The sequence below is a fragment of the Protopterus annectens genome, chromosome 13.part0 (genome assembly GCF_019279795.1).
Source record: "Protopterus annectens isolate FY-2018-M chromosome 13.part0, PAN1.0, whole genome shotgun sequence".
NCBI lineage: Eukaryota > Metazoa > Chordata > Ceratodontiformes > Protopteridae > Protopterus > Protopterus annectens.
The window spans coordinates 1,063,410,723-1,063,433,000 of record NC_056747.1 but is presented as its reverse complement, the minus strand read 5'-3'; the positions used below and the strand labels follow the sequence as shown (position 1 = coordinate 1,063,433,000).

General features: G+C 37.4%; 1 protein-coding gene across 2 annotated transcripts in view; it reads right to left on the bottom strand.

The window, feature by feature from the left end:
- Positions 1-22,278, bottom strand: part of LOC122788120 (alpha-2,8-sialyltransferase 8F-like) — a 719,095-nt gene that overhangs the window by 375,660 nt on the left and 321,157 nt on the right. For both annotated transcript variants that reach the window (XM_044055059.1, XM_044055060.1), the window contains one exon: positions 17,633-17,777. In XM_044055059.1, coding sequence (XP_043910994.1) covers positions 17,633-17,777 — 145 coding nt within the window. The remainder of the gene's footprint in view (positions 1-17,632; positions 17,778-22,278) is intronic.

Sequence of the window (22,278 nt, the reverse complement as noted above, 5' to 3'; positions counted from 1 at the left end):
CTCTACAGTTTGTAGCATGTTACAGGCCACCCTCTCAAACTCAGGAACCCCACACAGCCTTCCTGAAGACACTGGAGAGTAAAAATGTCTCTCCAAACACCATCATATTGGGTGACTTCAACTACCCAAACATAGACTGGGAACATTACTCAAGCCCCAATACCCTAGCCCAAAGGTTCCTGGAGTTCATAAACTCAAATGCTATGGAACAACTTGTCACCATTCCCACAAGAGGTGAAAATATACTAGACCTGATCATCACAAACATGGGGCCAAAATGCTCCACACCGGAAGTATATCCCTCATTGGTGAGATCAGACCATAAACGAATCTCACTGGAGATCCACATCCCGCCCCCACCCCCAACAAAAAAGACCACAGTGAAGAACTTCTCAAAAGCCAACTTCACACTTCTTAAGACTGGTGTGGTATCCTTCAAGGCCCCTGAGCCATTGGAAACCACAACCCACGCTGCTGAATCCCTTACAAATGTTTTCTATGAGCACCTCCAGGATTGCATGGATCAAGCAATCCCAAATAAAATCAAGATCCTTTCCACCAAAGGCAAGCACCCAATCTGGTGGACCCCAGCCATAAACAAACTTTACAACAAGAGGCGAAAGCTACTACAAGATACAGCAAAATCCCTAAAAGGGAAGACATCTCTGATCAATACTAGTAAAAAACTACGATCACTCATAAAATCATCCAAGGCCAACTTTGAGAGAAAAATCGCCAAGGACTCAAAAGACAATCATAAGGCCTTCTTTAGCTATGTTAGAAATCTGGGTGGAATCTCCCAGATATGCTCAGAATTAGTCCAAAATGATACAAAAATCACTGAACCCACAGACATTGCAAACATACTGGCAGACAGGTTCAGTGAAAATTTCTCCCCTCCCTCCCCCACAAAAGGAGAAATATCTATCCCAGCAGAGTGTAGCCTCCCAATCATCTCAAATGCCCAGGTGAGAGCTGCTCTCTCTAAAGCTAAAACACAGCATCAATGGGACCGGATGGTGTCCCCGGCTGTGTGCTACATGAACTCAATGAGGAACTAAACCCACACATAAGGCTGCTGTTTAATCTTAGCCTTACCACAGGATACGTACCCAAAGAGTGGTGTACGGCAACTGTGGTCCCACTCCACAAAGGTGGTGCTTCTACGGACCCTGGTAATTACCGCCCCATAAGCTTAACAAGCCTGGTCTGCAAAGCTATGGAGAGGATCATAATGGAACTCATAAATAAAGACATAGGGGACCTACAGACATTGGATCCTACCCAATTCGGCTTTGTCAAGGGCAGATCATGCCTCTTGAACTTGGTCGACTTTTTTGAAACAGTCACCAAGGCCATTGATGAGGGTAAGGCAGTTCACACAGCCTACCTTGACCTTGCAAAAGCTTTCGACACAATACCCCACTCGGGTATCATAGAAAAGCTCACCAGCTTAAATGCAAACCCATATGTCACAAGATGGGTTGCAAACTGGCTCAAGGACAGAACCCACAGGGTTAGAGTTGCTGGTGCCATGTCAGACTCCAAGCCGGTCACAAGCGGTGTCCCACAGGGCTCAGTCCTGTTCCCCCTCTTGTTCGGCATCTACTTTTCAGAAGTGCAGGCAAACATAGGAGGATTGTGGCTGACAAAGTTTGCAGATGACTGCAAACTGGGCGCCATAGTTGAAAATCCATCAGACACAGATATTCTTCAGAGAGGTCTCATAGAAATGGATAACTGGTGCCAGAGCCATGGCCTTAAGCTAAACACCAAAAAATGTATAGTCATACCCTTTGGTAAAAACAAGGTAACCCCAAGTTACCACATAGGTGGCAATCCATTAAGCACAGAAGAGGTTATCAGGGACCTGGGGACCCAAGTTGCCAGTAACCTTTCTTTTGACACTCACATTGCCAAAGTGGTTAGGAGGACCTTCTACATTGCCCACCTGATTATGAAGGGATTCACATCCAGATCAAGGGAGGTCATTGTTCCCCTGTACTCTTCACTTATCAGACCAATGATTGACTACAATGCCCCATTCGTAATGTATCTTACCCGACACCTGCAGCAATTGGAAAGACCCCAAAAGTTCCTCACCAAAAGGATAAAGGGGCTCAAAAATATGCCATATGCTGCCCGACTGAAGAAACTCCAGCTCTATTCAGTCGCATACCGTCTGCTCAGAGGTGACCTGTGCCTGACATACAAGGCCATGTCCAACCCGGAATTAATGGACATGCTCCACCTCAAAAAATCCAAATCCACCAGAGCCACAAGAGCAAGAGACTTAAACCTCAACACGGATATAAATAAGACGTGCTGGAGGGACAGATTCATCACCCAGAGACTCCCTATGCTGTGGAACAGAATCCCGGTCCATGTGAGACAGAGCACCTTGCTGGCTCTGTTCAAGAGGAATCTTGACCAGTGGATGGGAGATCATAGGTTTACCCCGGGGATCATCTCTGTATCACTGCTGGACAGAGGCACGGCAAACTAATGGGTATAGTATTCTTCAACCTAAGGGGTGGTGAAAGCCACACAACTCTGGCTAGGCTTATAAATGCCCTAGGGCAGATAGCCTAGTATGAACCTATGGACCTATGAACCTATTATAAAGAAACAATAACTAATTCTAAACCTCTCTTTTCTAAACTCACTCTTTATGGTGACATTCATCTCAACCCTGGCTCCTCAGCCTCATACATTCCACCATCCTCTGCACCTAACTAATATGCAACATCTACAAAACATTTCCTTACTTCCACTAACATTCATAGTACTCTAAGCAAAGTTACAGACCTACAAGCATAGTTTCTTCAATAATTATCAGATATTAATGTCATTGCCAAAACATGGCTAAAACTTCATATAAAAGATTCTGAAATTCTATCCCCCCACTACAGTATAATTCAATGTGACAGACTACACAAAAAAGGGAGAGGAGTTGATGTTGTATATAACTGTCTAACTTTCTAACCCATCAAAACTAACAAACCAACCTTCCAAAATGCAGAATGTCTTATCTGTAATGAAACCATAATATTAGGCAACATTAATATTAACTGGTGATCTATAACATCTAACACCCTGACTACTAGTCTTAACTTGTATGTGTTCAAACAGCTGATCTCCTCACCTACCCAACTCAACAAAACAAATCATAAAATTCTGTTCTAAAATGGATACTTGTCTCTTACCCCAGCAAGTATGCTATCTCAGGGTTACTTCCCAATTCCCTTAGTGATCATGACCTTTTATGCACAAATAGAGAAATCTCCCACCAGCTAAAAAGCATCAATACAGAGCTACCAAAATGTTTTCTAACTTTCATCCTGATAAACTCAATAATGTAAAATCCATCAACTGATCTCTACTCAAAGCCTTACCTCTAGACAAAGCTGCCAACAAATTTAAAAATGTTTTCATGAATACTTTAAATACTCTTGCCCCTATCACAAATAAAAGACTAAAACATACTCAACCCCCGTCTGTCTCATTCTACAAGAATTCTCATGCAAAAATGTGACAAAGTACGGAAACAATAGCACAAAGACAAAACCCCTTAAACCTTACATCTATACAAGGAGTTATGTGACAACACCAAGAAGCAAATTTACCTAGACAAAAAACATATTACTCTGACCCACAAGATAATCATCAACATTATCTAAAGAAATTCTGGATCTCAATTAAGGAAAATTTTCAACCTGTCTCTCCTTCCTCACCAAACCCCCATATAGACTCACTCCCCTCCGAAACAGGTACCAAATTTAACACATTTGTTCACTGACATCATAGCCTCTCTTACCTCAAATTCTCCCCAACCATTAAATCTGTCTCAGGACTCTACTAGCACTAACATCCATGCCTTCGATCTCCAACTTGGCTCCCCATCATATGTTAAACAGTTGCTAAAAAACTTAAACCCTCTTTTCCTTCTGATGATCTCCCTGCTGAGTACCTTAAGCTTGCTGCAGACCCTTTAGCATACGCAATTTCAATTCTCATTAGCAGTTCTATTCAAGACTCCCATGCCCCTGCTGTGTGGAAAAAAATCTACATTAGTCCCCTTCATGAAGGAAGTAACTCCTCTGAAATCTCTAACTTTAGGCCAATTACCATATTGCCTCCCTTTCTAAGATCCTGGAAAAGTATATTCATAAGCAACTCCATCAGCACTTTCTGCAAAATGATCTCCTAACTCCAGCACTACATGGTTTCTGACCAGGCCATAGCACCACTACAGCTCTTCTCAGCTTTTCTGATATTATTAATATGGCTAGAGACCAAGAAAAGTTTATCTCCTCTGTTTTTCTATGTCTGTCAAAAGCCTTTGGACACAGTGTCACATGAGAAATTTCTGACTCAAATGTCCTCTCTGGGCCTTTCCAAACCAACTGTTCTATGGTTCTCTAACCACCTATCTGAAAAATATAAATTTGCCAAATGGCTCTCTTTTCTCTATCCTTTTCTCCTAGTTAAAACATATGCTCCTCAAGGCTCTATTCTCAGTCCACTACACTTTGACTTTTCATATGCAACCTGTATATCTCCTCTCAACAAGCTTGCCTTATTCAGTATGCACATGACTCAACTTTCATCTGCTCATCTGACAGCCTACTACAACTACTATCCATGACACATAATGACTTCAACTTAGCAGAACTGTGGCTACATCAAAATCGACTTTTACTTAATCCCAAAAAGACTAAACAACTCCAACTGTTTTTTTTTCCAAAGTTCTATGCCAGGAGTGTCCAACCCGCGGCCCGCGGGCCGCATGTGGCCCTCAGAGCTCTTCCATGCGGCCCGCGATCCTTAAATTTAAATTTAATTTTAATTTAACTTTTTTTCCGTGTGTTTACACGTCCGCGTACTTTTGCTGTTCTGCGCATGCGCCAACTTTCTTTTTTTCACGTTTTTTTATACCAGCATCTTTCCGCTGGTATGCGCATGCGCGAAAACACCGTTCGGGCGTTTTTTATATTTCTGGTAAAGCTGAAGGAAGGAGCGACATCGTGGAGAGAGGATTTATTTTATTTCGTTGTGTACACACTGACTACACTACAACATAGCAAAAGGTAAGCTAAGTATTTTGACACTGTGTCTGCTCCCTTTACTACTACTGCACCTACTACTGTGGTGGGAACATCTTATATTTTAGTCAGAGATTCAAAGTTTTACTAGCTCTTTGAAAAGTCATAGTGGTCACATGGGCATTAGGATTCTCTCTGGGAGCAGTGGCCGAGTATATGTTTATTTACTGTCACATCACAATATGAAACAAATACAGTGTTGCTGTTTACTCTGCTGGGGTGCTTTTATTTCAAGTGATTTCACGTAAGTGATATTGCACGAGTTTCTGCTACAGCTTCTTTTTTTTGCATATTTAGTGTTGTAAAGTTGACATTACACTAATATCTGCTATTATTTTAAACATGAATACAGTTTTCAGGGTCATCAAAGTCTTCATCATTCGTAAAACATTATTTGTAGAAGAACAATGCAGTTTATTTGATTTTTTTTTTTTTTTTGAATGGCAATAGGTTCCACTTGGCTTCTGCATTAAGTTAAGACATATGTCTGAACTTACGAGCTGTATTTATTGCAATTTGTTTTTCCTTGTTAACAAATAACATTAAACTTTATTAAATCAGAGTTTACATATCTTCATTTCATATACATAATGTGGGCACACGTGTTTGTGTGTGTGTGTGTGTGTGTGTGTGTTTGTGTATGTGTGTGTGTGTGTGTGTGTGTGTGTGTGTGCGTGTGCGTGTGTTTATTTGTCCATCTGTGTACTTGCTAATGATCACATAGAAAAATATTATTTTGTACAATGTAGGCAACTGCTTTGTATATATAAAGAATAAAAAAGAGAAAACAAAATCCTTTTGTTTTACCTTAGTTTTGTCTTAAACACCAAGTATGCACAAATGATTATCTGTAGATATGAATTACTTTTATAATTGCAACTAACTTAGTGATAATCAATTGACTAGTTTGTATAAATACCTATGTTTTGCTTACAATGCATACTTGTCAGTTGTTGCAGTAATTTGTTACTGTATGTTTCAAGTTTGTGACTAGAAGAATGAAAAGTTTACAAGGTTAATATTGCTGTTATATGGGGACTATCCCAGCCTACACTGGAGGATCAGAATTTCCCTGTTGGCAGCTCTATGACTGCCTGAAAATCTAACCAGATAGTGAGTGATATCAGTGACTAGAAGCCAAAACTTATTATTGCCTTTGGTGTTTTTCCCTTGAAGAACTACTCTTCAGGTGATTATCTACTTTATTCCACCAGCTAAGGTTAACGGGATGCCTGAGTTATTAAATTACACTGCAGTCTAACTTTCAACATGAAGACATTTTTTAATGACTCCTTGTAAAGAAGCACATTTCACAATTGCAGATGCAGGTACTCCTCATGACAGAATATATGTTTTGGGCTCAGCCAGTTTGACTTTGCAGGAGTTATCCCCTTTCACTAAGGACTCAATATAACTGGCCTTGCAAGAAATTGTGTCTTCATATCAGTGTGACAAAATCAAAAATTATGGCACCCGTAAGATATTTTATATAAACTTGCATGCAGGTACCTTTCATATAAAACACTCATAATATAATTGCCTTGTGGTACATCAGTTGATAAGTACAGATGCATGTTATCTGCTGTGCAGAGAAACACTGAAATATAAATACTCAGTAACAGTAACTGACTTGGAAAATCAGCAGATAAGGAGGGATGCATACTTATCTCTTATGCAGAGAAATGCTGAATATTTGTAAATGGGCAATAAGTCAGAAAGGTACTCTTCAAACTGAGCAACTAAATGCCATGACAAATCACTGAGATATTCTCTGGCCTTAACTTGTAGCAGGTGGGTAGACAGGTCAATTTTTATCTTTGAGTACCATCTCTTTGGAATGCTTCTCAGATGGATCTGTTGTGCTGCAGCCAACAGTGCAGAGATAAGTAGTGTTATGGTAAATATCACAAATAATTTCTATTTTCAAGAGTTTGACATGTATATACCTTGTAAAATTGTTTGATTTGCTGATTAATTCTGAGTTATTTTTTCCAAACTAATGTTTCTAATTTGTGCTATTAAAGACAGCATTGAATGTAGACGCATCTGTAATTACCATGTTGAAGTAACATATATGAATCAAGAAGAAACTTCGCAGTATGGAGGGTGTAAAGTTCATGCCTTGAAATAGGTTATGCACCTAGTTCACTGATAAAAATTGAACTGTAAAATATGTACTACAAAATAATAAAATAGAAAATAGTAGGTAGTCCACAGTTGAGTTAAAAATGGAATATCCTTCTATTTTCTGTTTTATTATTTTGTAGTACAGTTCAATTCTTATTAGTGAACTAGTGAACTAGCTGCATAACCTCCACACCTGCCACACTACAAAGTTTCTTCTTGGTTTGTTTTTGACCCAGTATAGGTTGCATATTAGGTTTTCTGAGACTTCAGGGGATACCATGGATTTTTCTTTTTGAAGTAACATATTTATATGCCTTCATATTCTCTGTTTTGCCTCTTGTGGATAAGACATTAGCTGGACTGGTGGTAGATTAATTATGTCCTGCAGAAAGCAGATGTGAGAAGCTCCCTTGTTCTTGAATTGTAACAGAACTAAACAGTAAATATTAGTCTGCATATACCCCCCAGACCATTTCTGTTGACTCAATGCGGCCCTTGCAACTGAAAAGGTTGGACACCCCTGTTCTATGCTATACAAAACTGTATAAAATCGCTCAACAAAAGCTATGTCTACTATATAGAGAAAAAAATCCTTACTCATTCTAGTAGAATCACCCCACCTCTCTCTTTTCTATGGCTTGCCTATTTTGACTAACATCCAGATCTCTCTTAAATCACAGCTGGAGTATTGCTATAATAGGGTAGCTACATTTGCAGCAAACCTGCCGCATAAAACCATGTTCTGTATCATGTGCTCTCAACTGGTTAGACCTCCCACGTCAACTAGCCCATACACAACTTCTTCTAACCCATAAAATACTATATATCCCCTCTGCCTGCCCTTCTATCCCCTCAGTACTTCATTTCTATCTCCAAAATCCCCCTCTGCTCTCTCAAGACAGAAACCTGCTCAAAATCTATAAACCAAAAATAAAGTGGGGTTTGCATATCCAAACTATGGAACTCCATCCCAAATTCAATCAGAACTATATCTAGCCTCCATGTATTTAAGTCCTCTTTCAAAGAATTCTCACTAACCCATGGGTATGTCCATGCACCTCACCTGTATGATCTATATTAACAAATACTTTATATTCTTGCTAACCTAACCTCTCATCATACAATCTATCTATACCTAAGAGTGGGGTTGTACTTGTATCTTTTTATTGTTATTTCCTTGCACAGTAGACTATACTTCTAATATTTTTGTATATACTGATTGTCATATTTAATAATTTTTTTACTTATTTTTATTTCTACATCAGTGGTGTTTTGTCATGATTTATTGTATTCTATGTATTCCAATATCAAAGTGTGTGTGTGTGTGTGTGTGTGTGTGTGTGTGTGTGTGTGTGTGTGTGTGTGTGTGTGTGTATGTGCGTGCGTGTGTGTGCATGTGTGTGTGTGTGTGTGTGTGTGTGTGTGTGTGTGTGTGTGTGTGTGTGTGTGTGTGTGTGTGTGTGTGTGTGTGTTGTCTTTAATTACATGTGTACTACTGTTTTATTTGATGTTATTTACTCTCTGGAGCTTTTCTTCCAGAGTGTCTGCTGAAAATGGGGATTTATTACCCAGATGGACCTTTTCAATAAACAAATCTCAATAAATATCAGTATAATCAAAAATAAATATTAGTAATTGAAGAACAATCCATAAGACTTCAGGACTTTTCTCACATAAGGATTACTTAGCCAAAACATAGACAATATAACACTTTCAAATTCTTTCCCAGTCAGACTAAACTAATTAGTCTATAATTATTTAAATCCCACAGTTTACCAATATTTGGAATGGGTAAGAACAGAAATTCTTTCCTGATGCTTTGGACATTTCCATTTCGCAGCATTCTATAAAACAGGTGTGTTATACATGGAATACAAACTATAGACCTTGGAGAAAAGAAATACATTCAGGCCATCTGGACCTGGGGTTGCATTTGACTTAATCCAACTCCTGCCTTTCTTAACATTGTCCACAGTAAGTGTTTTATTGATATTATTCTTACATATTTTCAAATTCCATTCAAATAAAACAAAGTGGCATGTGACATCCTGCTGCACACTCCCTGCCTCCTTAAGTGACCACCTACCAGCCTATACTCACAGAACTCTCACTCCACTCACAAAGAAATACAAGTTCAAATTATATGCAACGTACAAAACTTCAGCAAAGAGGTATTTAATGAATCTTTAGAAGCTGCAGACTGGTCCATCCTAAAAAGACTTCTGAACATTTCAACAGCACCTTCCTAAGCATTCTTAACTCCCTATCCCCTCAGCGAGCAAAAAGAATAAAAGCTAACCATGCCCCATGGCTCATCAAATCATGTAAAATTCTAATGAAAACCAGAAAAAAGGAAGGCAGGATCGAGCAAACACTAGTTTTATTTATGACTTGCAAGTTTCTAATGATATCTCTATAGAACTGTTTAATTTTTTATCGGTTCCTCATCCATGACCCCTTTTCTGTATGGACTTCCGAAGATCCATATAATTCTACAGACTCCACCTATGAGGCCTATTGTGTGGGTATAGGCTGGGTCACCAAACCCATTTCAGCATATATTGAACATACATTGAGCTCTTTCTTGAAAGAAGTTAGAAGTTATATGAAGGACACAGGAGATTTGTTTGAATAAATGTTATAAATGGTATGCGATTAACAAATGTACAGAATTTTACTTTGTAACTCTAGATATAGTCTCACTGTTTACTGTTATACCTAATGAGTATGACATAGAAGCTATTAGACAATTTCTATGTAATGAGAGAGAATATACTGGAAGGAAGACTTAGACAATCTGTTTATTGCTTGAAATTGTTCTTGAAAATAATATCTTTATGTTTGAATGACAATTATCTCGTCAGATATCTGGGGTGGCCATGGGTACTCCCATGGCCAATACATATGTCAACTTAACACCTAACTATTGAGAAAATAATTTCATTTTTGATAATAGGCATTTATTTTCTTCACATATTGCCTTTTATTCAGGTTTTGTTGACAATGTCCTTTAAGTGTGGACAGGAAATGAACAAGATTTGGGGACCGTTGGTCAATATCTTAATACCACCACTGGCTTCCTTATGTTTAAATTGAACTTTTCTAGAGAAAAATTGTATTTCTTGATGTTTGTCTATTTAAGGAAGCTGAGAAGCTAATAGCATGCAAACTAAGATACATAGGAAAGATATACAGGCTATTAGGTTCTTGCATAAAAATAGTATGCATCCCCCACATATATTTAAAGGCACCACAAGTCAATATTTGAGGGTGAGTAGATTAAATACTAAAGATCAGGTTTATAATGAACAGATTAAAGATCTAGATAAGGAATTTATTGCAAGAAAATATGATGAATGATTATTAAAGCATATAAAAGAATATGTAGACAGTGAGAGAGAGAGTTTTCAGCTAAGCCTTATTTTACATACAATGGTTATCAGAGTCACAATAACAACAAAGCTTCAGAGAAGAATCATATAAGATATATAACACATGTTAATATTAGGACAAAAGGTGTTCTGAATATAGTTAGAAATAACTGGACTATTCAAAGTGTTCAACCACAGCTGGTAAACATAGTGGGTAAAGCCCCGTCTTTTTTATAAAAGAAGAAGAAATCTTAAACAATAGTTATGTTTTAAAGAGCTAAGGAATGCCAATATAGTTAGAAATAATTATAAAACTGGTACTGTTCCATGTTTAAATTTTACAAACTGCAAAGTTATCTTTAAAGATAAGCTTTTTATACATCCCGTAACTCAGGAGAAGTTTGAAATTAAATGCTTTGCAACATGTAGTACTGAAAGTGTAAGTTATTTGGCCACTTGTCTGGCCTGTTTTCCATTCTATATAGGAAAGTGCAGTAGAAAAAAGAATAACAGAACATGTTTCTGATATAAAAAGGAAGACTATGACCAATGTCCCGGCAAAGCACTGCTTAGAGAAAGGCTTAGCCATACTTTTGGATTTGGGCTTGTTCAAGTAGTGTATCCAAATGTTCGGGGTGGTGAGTTTAAAAACAGGTTGGAAGTTGCAGAATACAGATGGATCTTGAAGCTTAATACAGATAAGGATCCAGGGCTTAATGTAGCAGTTAGAATTAAACCTGTTCTAAAGGAAAAGCAGATAAGAAAATAAAGTAACATGTTATATCATGTTAAATAAGTGGTGTAGTGGTAAAACTTTTATCTGCCATGCAGGAGATTTAGTTTGATTCCCAGTCAATGCTTGTAAAAAGCTGTTTTTTACTTTTTTCTTCTCATTACTTATTTAATTCAATTAATGCCTTAATTAATGTTTTATTTTTATAGGATGGCTGTGTCATGTGTTTTACATAAAATAATTGAGTGTTTGTTTTTATTCATTGCACTGAAGAAGGGCTGCTCTAACCTGAAAGCTTTGCGTGCTTTTACCTTAGTGATTTTCTTGGATACTAAATTTGCTTTCTGACTTCACTGGTTTGGCTTTTTTCCTTTTAAATTTGAACAAAACACAGGGACAAAGTATGGACTGCCTGGCTAAAGAATAAAAATGGCATAAATCTTCAGGTATACAGACAACTATGCAATCAAACAGAAAGACAAATATTACGTGACAAAAATATACTATTCCTACATTGAAGATAACCACAAAAACAACCCTAAAAAATTCTGGTCCTCTGTAATGTCACTACTTAACACAGGAAATAAAAATAATCCCAATCTATAATCCAATATATAAACTCTTCAAACAGCCAACAAATTCAACACATACTTTTTAGAGTCCATATCCAACCTAAAAGTAAACCCCACTCATCCACCCCAACTCATTACTTCTACTAATACCCCCAGTACTAACCTCTATACACCCTGCACATTACACACACACAAACAACCCCTCACTCATAACCAAAAACAAAACCATCCCCAGCTTACTTTTCAGCCCATCCCTTTATCTCAAAAAAAAAAAAAAAGAAAGAAAAAACTACTACAAAAACTAAAATCTTGCTCAACCTCAGCAGGCGACCTCCCACTAGGATACCTAAAGCTTGCTGCACAGGTAATAGCATTTCCTGTTAGCATCTTACTTAACAGAGCCATAGCTGAATCACATATCCCTAACCTATGAAAAAGATCACACATTATACCTTTACATAAGGGAGGCAACACCACTGACATTACAAACTCTCGTCCTATTGTAATCTTATCCCCCCTCTAAGATTCTAGAAAAATGTGGACACCTACAACTCTTCCACCATCTTACACACACCTACTTTTCCCTCACTCAACGTGGCTTTAGACATGTACACGGTATCTCAAAAGCCTTAGTATCTTTCATGGACTCTGTCAACAAAGCCTGTAACACTGACAAACTAGTATCTGCAGCATTTCTAGATTTGTCAGAAGCATTTAACTTGGTATCTCCCCAAATTCCATAAATAATTTTCCAGCATTGGTCTATCCTCCTCCTCACTTCAGTATTTTTCTAGCTACCTAGCTGACAGGCAGCAAGCAGTAAAATATCAGGGACGTATCTCCCCATATCACATCACCCTCACTTGGCCCACTACTATTTAATGTCTTCATCAAAACTTACATACATCCTCCTGTGAAGGCACTCTAATCCAATATGCAGATGATGCTACTATCGTCTGTGTATAAGACACATTCACTCCCCTACACATAACACAACAAGCTTTCTCTTTCACAGAAGCATGGTTTTCCAATGCTGAACTTCTACTGAGCAATAAAAATACAAAGCTCCTTCTCTTCACCCACAAACCCCCATAGCCCCAAAAAAAACAAACTTCAAGATCTTTTCAGCCAACAATATTGATATTGAATTGGTTCAGCATACCAAGCTACTACAATTGATGATAATCTCAAGTCTGACATATCTATACAAAACAGTATTTAAAAAAAAAACACCAAAAACTAGAGATGTTATACAGGAATAAAAACTTCCTCACATTAGCTACCAAAATTGCCCTGGCCAAAACATACTTCTTGCCCTCACTATCATATGGAGCCTGTTCCAGTTCATACACAGGAACAAAAAACGGCAGGAGAACCAAAGTCAAAGCAATAGTCACACAGACAAATGCTCCAAAGTCCAAATAGGCAGATGTTCCAAAATTCCAAAGGAATAGAACTTGAACACAAAAACGAGCGAATAAAAATGAATACATTTATTGCAGAAGTAAGCGCTTTCACCCTAAGGCTTCATCAGACTATAAAACCATAGACAAAATTGAATCATTTAAATAACAAGTAAGTTCATGTGATAGGATATTCACAGTCACATGCTTCAAAGATTTCAATTAATTAAAATAAAAGCAAATACATCCTTCTATAACTTCATTCATAATAATATAATAACAATGCCATTAACATATATAAAAAATACATAAAACATCTAAAATTATAAGCAGAATTAAAACACATCTGAGCAGAAACATTACATATGTTGTACCATCATTTTCAATTTAGGTTTAGGAAATCTTCTTTTCCGAAGAATGGGTCGTAAGCATACTTTATCATTCAACCCTGGTGGTCTATCCGCTCTACAGTGGATGATCCATCGTAGCTCACATTCTTTGGTATAACTATCTATATCGCCCCCTCTAGTTGTTATAGTAAAGAGGAGGTGGACAGGGCTGCCTCAGTAGTGAATGAGTTAAGGACTATGTATGAAATGGAACTTGCTGTTGTTTTATTTTGTTATTTGCACCACAGGAGCATTTATTCCTTTGTGGTTCCTGTTCCTTTTATTGTGGTTTATTTATTATCATATGGAGCCTGACAGAATTCTAGCTTATAGACCTCTCTACGAAAAAAACTAGAAAGCCGCTATAACAACATTGCCAAATTTTCTATAAACACAACCCGTCTAACTCATTACTATAAAGACCTACATTCCCAAAGATGGCTTGAACTCTCCCTTCACCTGCAAAATGTATAACGTACTACAGTATACAAAATCATCCACAACTCACTAGTTTGTCCTACACTTAGCCAATTAATCAACTTTTATATCCCAAAAAAAAATCTCAGATCTGAAGACAAACATCTCCTCACACCTTATAAACCTAACAAAACCCTGGCCTTAAGCCTTTATTTTTGCTTTGTGGCAAAACTATGGAACTCCCTTCCTTTAACTATCAAAATTGCTACTAACCTGCATTCCCTCAAAATCGCTATAAAAGAATATTTCAACAAAGCTTGGACTTCCCCCTGTATGAACCTAGGTTGAGGTTCTCTTATACCTTTTTCTACCTCTACTCTCTCTATCCTCACTACTAACTTACCCTAGCCTCCCTTCCTCTAAACATACTCCCATGAGGTTACACTCATACGTCTTCCACATCCATTCCTACTATCCCCACTATCACACCCTACCCTTCTCTACTTGTACTATCCTACTCCATCAATATAATCTGTTACCATATTTCATGATCTCTAGAATATTAATAATAATTATGACAATCAGTCATGTAAATAATGTTGCATCTTCCTATTATCAGGCTTTCCAAATAATTTATACTTGAACACTATGACTTTATTACGTCTGTTGAGTTTTTATTCTGACAAACTAACGTGTAATTTTTCAAATTTTGTGTTTGAATGTTATGACTTTATTATGTCTGTCAAATTCTCTTTCTGACAAACTAATATGTTGTTTTCATATTTGTGCTTGAATGTTATGACTTTATTACATCTGCCTAATTTTTCATTCTGTTAACCACATGTATCTGGAGCTATTCTCTCTGGGCCTCCACTGAAAATGGGTATCTCATGACCAAGTATAACTTTCCAATAAACAAATGCCAAATAAATAAATGCATGTGGTTTTATGTAATGGTTTACTAGCATTTTCTCGATCACAGTTCGTGCGATTGGCAAAATATCGAATCTGGCTGTCACTGACTCATTAACTCGAAAAAGAAAATGTCGGAACTGACAACAGCGAATGCAATACAGCATTCGCTGTTGTCAGTTATGACATTTCAATGCAGCTTGCACTATAGTGGGGATCGGGAAATGTACCCTTTCGCTCACTATAGTGCGATCCCGGAGTTAGTATATTTAAGTAGCAGGGGGAGTGAGGGGTGCAGGGCGGGCTTGCCCCCTGCAAACATGTTCTTTACTGTGCAACGCACAGTAATGGTGTCCCCAGAAGTGTGGTGACTGTTCAAAAATGTCAAAGTCGACATTTACAGTCACCACACTTCGACTTTATTGTTGTTCATTGTTTTTAGTTTCGAGGTTTTGCCTCGACATAACCGCAATTCGTTGTTGTGGGATCCAGTTAAATGATAGTAAACCTTATGTAATCTTAGTGGTCCCTGTCATTTCACTGAATCTTCTTTTCATTGAAACTCAAATGGTTAAACCCATTTCATTGAAAAGGCATTTCACTGAAAACTCATTTCATAGAAAGGTGTAGTTGTGAATAAAAAGTATTGCAATGCAATTTCTTATCACAGGCATTATTAGGGACGTAAATCTAACAGAGTACATGTGGATTGCAATGGTCAGCATTGTGTTATACCCCCAGATCTATACATATCTGTGTTTGCTATCCAGCACCGAGTCACTGTGTGCATTTTTTCTTTTCAACACAGTTGTGTGACATGGAGTTAGTATATATAAGTAAGGATTACAAAATGAAGTTCGCATAAAGGAGCTCTAGGGATACCTCCAGAAAAAACATGTTTTCAATAGATATACTTCTTGTGAAAAAGGTTTTCTATGAAATTAGTTTTCAATGATTTTCAGTGAAATGAAGCTTCAGTAAAAGGACATAGATGCAATTCACACATATGTGTTGTGTGTTTCTATTCAAATGAAAAAGTGGCTGAGTATGCAAAAGGTTGGAGTTTGCATTTATAGTTTAATGAAATCCACCTTCATGGACTCTTGACAGGGATTTTTTTTTCTTTTTCTTGAATTGATTTGCCACTCATCAAGACATTTCTACTCTGAGAAGGTGACAGTAATTTTTGAGGTCTGGCATCTCTTATAAATCCCTTGTGTTGTGTTTATAAGCCAAATGGTTATCTACTGGGTATGGCAATCTTAGTCAAGTGTTTCCTGTTTCTTCTAGATAGATGCATATTAAGACCCTGAAATGAAATAATTTAGAATGCTCTGCAAAACCAATTTTACTGCCCTGAATTAGACTTTCCAGTGTGATATCCAAATCAAGATAAATCTCTATTATTTCTGTTTTCTGTACAAAATAAAATTTTACAGATCTGTAATAGTAAACCATATGTTTATATTGCCTTTGCTGCAATTAATGATTACATTTATTTATTTAATTTACTGTCATTTGTTGACAGAGAAGCTCTGACTGATTAACAGCCTTTTTTCACTGGAGGTCCTGGGATAAAAGCTTCAAAGTACATAAATATAATGAAGACTTATTATGTTACAAGCAGTAAATTAACAAGTATGTTATATTACAAGTAGTTAGTTCAAAGTCGTCTCTTGTATATACTTTAAGCTATTTGAACTTCTCAAGACAGGTTAGTAGTCTAAGCAAATGCTAGTCAAGTTCTGCTTAATAGTCACTCAGACCAGCATATCATCAGTTATGTTAAATCCACCACGTACGTTTTCAATTATTTCAGCAACAACCCCCTGGAACACTTCTTTCTGTAGCAGAGCAGATTTCACAACTGCAACCTTACAAATCAGGATATTATTACATAAACACTACTTGAAACAAGTGATATCTAGCTTAATTTGGCAAGACTGCAGGGTAGCATCACAACATTCAGAATTGTTCTTCTATTGCATATGAATATGATTTGACAGATGTTTCCTTGCTTATATGCACAAATTTAGCAATAACTTGAATAGACCAAAATGCAGAAAATAATGAAAATTCAGTTATTGGTGTCAAACAAGAGTAATTGTGACACCATGATGTATGCCTACACATGAAGGCATATATATGATTAAAGTAATTGAGAATAACACATACACTTATTTATTAATAAAAGGAAGCTTCACTACAGACCAACTCAGAATGCAGGGTCACATGACTTAACAATCCCAATAACAGTAGTTCTAAATACAAACACTATAATACTGATCATTTCATGTACACCTATATATATATACATGACAATGTATGAACAAATACAATAGGTAAGCTAATATTCCTTGTCAAGTAAAAGAAATCACATAGTTTCATCTTTATATTTTCAATCATCAGAAATGATTCAAAGCAAACTGTTATTCTAAAAACGAAACACCTAAGTCCATTGATGGAAACAGTGCCAGGGCATGCAAACAATACTGAATTATTCTATGTCTTCTCGTACCTTATTAAGCTGTTGCTGGTACTTAAGTTACTCCTATATTTTTGTGAAAAGATTTACAAACTGTAAAAAATATGAAAGCATTTACCTTAGGCAGCATTTGAAAAATATGTTTTGTGATCTTAACTTTTTTATTAGGCTGTCCATCATATGGGATACTTGACCCTTCAAGGGTATTTTGTTGTGACGTGACTGAAAGATTGAAAGCATCACAGCATTGTCTGAGCTCTGACCTGAAACATAAACACATACCATGTGTTCTTCACATTTTCTGATTTACACTGTTTGCTATATTATACAAAGCAAGGACACCATGATTAGATTTGCAACATATATACTTCTAAGTTAATTAACTTGTTGTTAAGGTATTCAGATGATCTCCAGAGACTGGTTGCATTTTATTTTATACATCCACTGTATGGTACAGCAGTGCCTCCTTTGCTGAAATGTCTACATATATGTCTTCTGGCACCATATTATGGTACGATATGAATAAAGATACCAATGGTAAGGAGGGCAGTACATCTGAACACACACACACACACACACACATTGTGGCTTTTTATTTACTCTTTGAAGCTTCAGTGTTAAGAGAAAAATGTCTTTTATGTGTAAAGATCTATTTTCTCCCCAATCTTAATATATGTCAAAATGTAGGAAAGTGCCAGCAACCAAACTACACTTTATCTATTCATTCTCCAATCAATGGTTGGTAGTCATCTTTGTTCAGGGTTGCAGGAAAGTTGGAGCCTATCCAAGCACTCATTGGTGCATGGTAGAGAAACTAGTCTTGAAAGATAACTGTGTAATTGTAGGATGAAAATGCATACACACGCCACTCCACCCCCCCCCCCCACACACACACACATCATAGTTTCATACTGAACAGCTGTCAGCTTAGCTACAACACAGATGTTGCAAGTCAAATTCCCTAGAAATATGCTTTTACTTCTGAAAAGTAGACTTCAGACAATGGAGGGTCACCTTCTGAAACACTGATAGTGACACTCCTCTGGCTGGAGAAGTGTTGATTCTGTCAGTGAATCCACTGGCTATTCAGAGGAATGCATATGGGTTTAGGTTAAACTTAGAGACTTTGCTTTGGATTTATAAATGGAGTGATATGTTCTGTGATCACTGGAGCATATCTAGCCTTCCACCATGTTCTGTTAAACAGGTGTTTATAACACTACTGGACATGTGAGTGTGCAATAGGTCTGACAGGACAGAGCCTCTTGAATCACTATACACAAGGCAGGAATTACCTCTTAGTAGTTTATAAGAACTAAGAAGATAAAAAAAGGGCAGCAAGCAGAGAGGACAACACAGGATTCAGAGGACAGAGGTGGGTGAAGAAGAAAGTCATCAATATACATGTCCCCTTTCATTTGAGATTGATGAGAGATAGCAGGGCATTAGCAAGGGGAGTCACAGAAGCACTCAAACTACAAGTGGTTACAGCTCACATATAGATGAGAAATGTAGTACATTTTAAGAGTGACAGGAAGAAGAAAAGAATATTCAAGAGATTGGAATCAAGGCTTTTAAAGTTACTTTCTCCACTTCAGTAATTAGTAAGGGCAGCCTCTAAAGTTGTTAGACTATAATTGGTCATTGAAAAACACATATATGGGATATGTATCAGATCTGTAGAGTGGAAACACATCAGTTTGGAACAGTCCATGACTTTTTCCTTTCTACTTTTTAAGTGTTTACTGCTGTATTCACACCAATAAAGACAAACGCCAATAGCTGTAAACATGCCATGTTTTGCCCTTTTACTGCAATGGTCAGTACAGTGTGGGCATTCAGAAAGCATGTAGCCAAAAAATGGGTACATCCTTAAGGGGTCATTAGCATATATCTCATAGGTCTCCACTACACAAGGTTTAAGGTACAAGCGAAGACTATAGCTTGGAGTTCTTACTGAATGGTTTGTTTGAGTGTGACTTTTTTACCCTTTGGTTTGCATCTTGCTAGTGCTGCTACAGGCTGGCCTCCCTATACATAAATCTAGATAATGCCCCCCTCCCCACCACCAACACTACCACCATCAACACCAATTACATAAAACTAAGATTTCACAAAACCTCTTACTCCACATGAAACTCTGGCAGCCATAAAATAAAGTGACCACAATTCTGCTTAGTCATCTGTGAAAAATCTTTGTTTAAAACTATTCCCCGCTTCCAGGAGATATCTTACTAAGGCTAACTATTCTACAAACATAACAGTCTTTCAAGGAAGAATTTCAGAGCATTTACATGAGTTTTAAATGCATCTGTTTTACAGATTCTGGTTAGCATATCCTATCCATTGTTCTTTCATTTTTAATAATGCCTTATACAAATCACCCATCCATTTGAAGCTATCACTATAGATATAACTTTGTACAGGTTCACTACATAATCTTGAAATTTCGGAATATCGAATTCCAAAATCCCAAGACTATATAGTCGAAACCCCTTAATACCGAAAGACCAGAAGCGCGAAATTCGAAATCCCGATGTTCAGAGATATTGAAGTAGTGCTTTTGGTGTTGCAGTTTGTTGATGGATAGGTGGAAGTTCAGGTAAGTATCTATGTGTAAATGTGTTGGTTAGTGGCTTTAGTGTGTGTGTTGTGACTGTCGTGTGTGTGTGAGGGTAAAATGTGTGGGTGTGAGTTTCTCTTGTGTGCCTGTGCGATCTCGGAGTTAGCATATTTAAGTGGGGGTTCTGGTGGGGGCACGGCCCCCCTGCTTATCTGTAGTGTAGGATGATGTGTTTGATTGTGGGGGGAAGTTGTGTGCATGTCTATGTGTGTGCTGTATGTGTGTTGTACGTTTGGGATTTTGAATTTCGTCCTTCTGGTCTTTCAGCATTTACGGTTTCGGCTATATAGTCCCGAGATTTTGAAATTCGGTAATTCAAATTTTTGAGATTATGTAGTGAACCCCTTTGTACCTATATCATATAATCTTCATCTTGTCTTATATATATTTAGTTTTTGTTTTGTAAATGTAATATGGTATGTCCATACCTTTATGTTCAACTTAGATTTCAATATATTTGCCAGCTGTCTCACAATGTGGCCAAAAACGGTCCTACACCATCCCACTCATTAGGTTAACCAGCAAACAAATGAGAGAATATATGTTCTGGAGTAGTCACAAAATACTGAGGGGTTTGAGTGGGGGGTGGGGGGGTCAGTGTGCATTTCAGAAGATTACTGGCAGGTGGTCCAGTTTTAGTAAGGACACAATAATGCTGCATTTATAAAGAAAGGTGATAAGTTGTTATATTTGTTTATTGGGGTAGTGTAATGAACAATATTGATCAATTTCAGGCTCAGTCCAGACTCACAAACAAAAAATAAATAAATGTAAGTAATAACAAATTTGCCTGCAATCACCTGTATAAGACTCATCATTGTACTGCTCTCTCTCAGCTCAACTGGCTCGAACTCCCTAACCTGTTATCCCTCAATCAACTCACCATGGCCCACAAAATAATCCACCAACCCAGCAGTCTCCCTGCACTTGACAACACACTCCAACCTAGTTTTAATCTTAGGTCCCTCAGATCATCAGATAAACTAATGCTACAGGTGACCCGCACCCACAACCATCACGGTGACTCCCTCTATTCCTTCAAAATTGCCATATTATGGAACACACTTCCTCAGCCCATCACACAAAACCCTAATTATCAGGAATTCAAAAAACTCTTAAAACTCCACCCATCCATTGGCTCAGCTCCTGCCACTCTCCAGGCTAATTTCCTCCAGGCTCTATTACTACATTCAATCCCATTATTTTCCCATATGCTACCTTGCATACAGGTTGCCACCAATTTCTTACTACCTCATAGGATAAGGGTGCATTTGTGTGTCTCAAGGCTAGTACCTCACTGTAATAAATTATCATATGTTTTGTTCACTGTTATTTAACTGTACTTCTGTATTATAGATTCCTCTCACTGTTATATGCAGCTTTTCTACTGTGACTGCAATTGAAGTTGTATTTACAGTATTCTGTCATCTTCCATGCTGCTTTTATCCTACTTAGTATCGTGTCTGTATTAGAACTTCCTATTTCTAATCCTGTATCTTCTGTAATGTGTCTTATATATATCACTATGCTTATATTGTTACTTGTGGAGCTTTTCACCCCTGGTCTCCACTGAAAACGGGCTCCTAGCCCAGTCAGACAGCACCCGGTTAACAAAAGAAATAAATAATAAAATAAATAAATAAACAGAGTAGTTCAGACTAGTTACATAGAAAAGCTGTATACATAGTTCTGGTGAACAGGCACAGTGAAATGCATTAAACATATACATATATATATATATATATATATATATATATATATATATATATATATATATATATGTACACACACACACACACACACACACACACACACACACACACACACACACACACACATATAAACACACATACACACACACTCATATTAGTTTCTGCAGTGGGTCAATCTTCAGTAAATCTGAGAGAAGAGAAGAGACTTAGGAAAGAGATAGGAATAGTGAGTAAAGTGATATGCCCTACTTTGAAGAAAGGGCATTTGACTTGGATTAAGGTGCGTTTTTTAAACTGTATTCTAAATTTGGAGCTAAGGTGCAGATTTATTTTGGGTTGTTGGGGAAACATTGCCAAAGAGTGGATGCCTTAGAGGAGAATGCATGTGCAGTGCTGTGGAGTTTGATTGTAGGAGTAATGAGAGTTGGT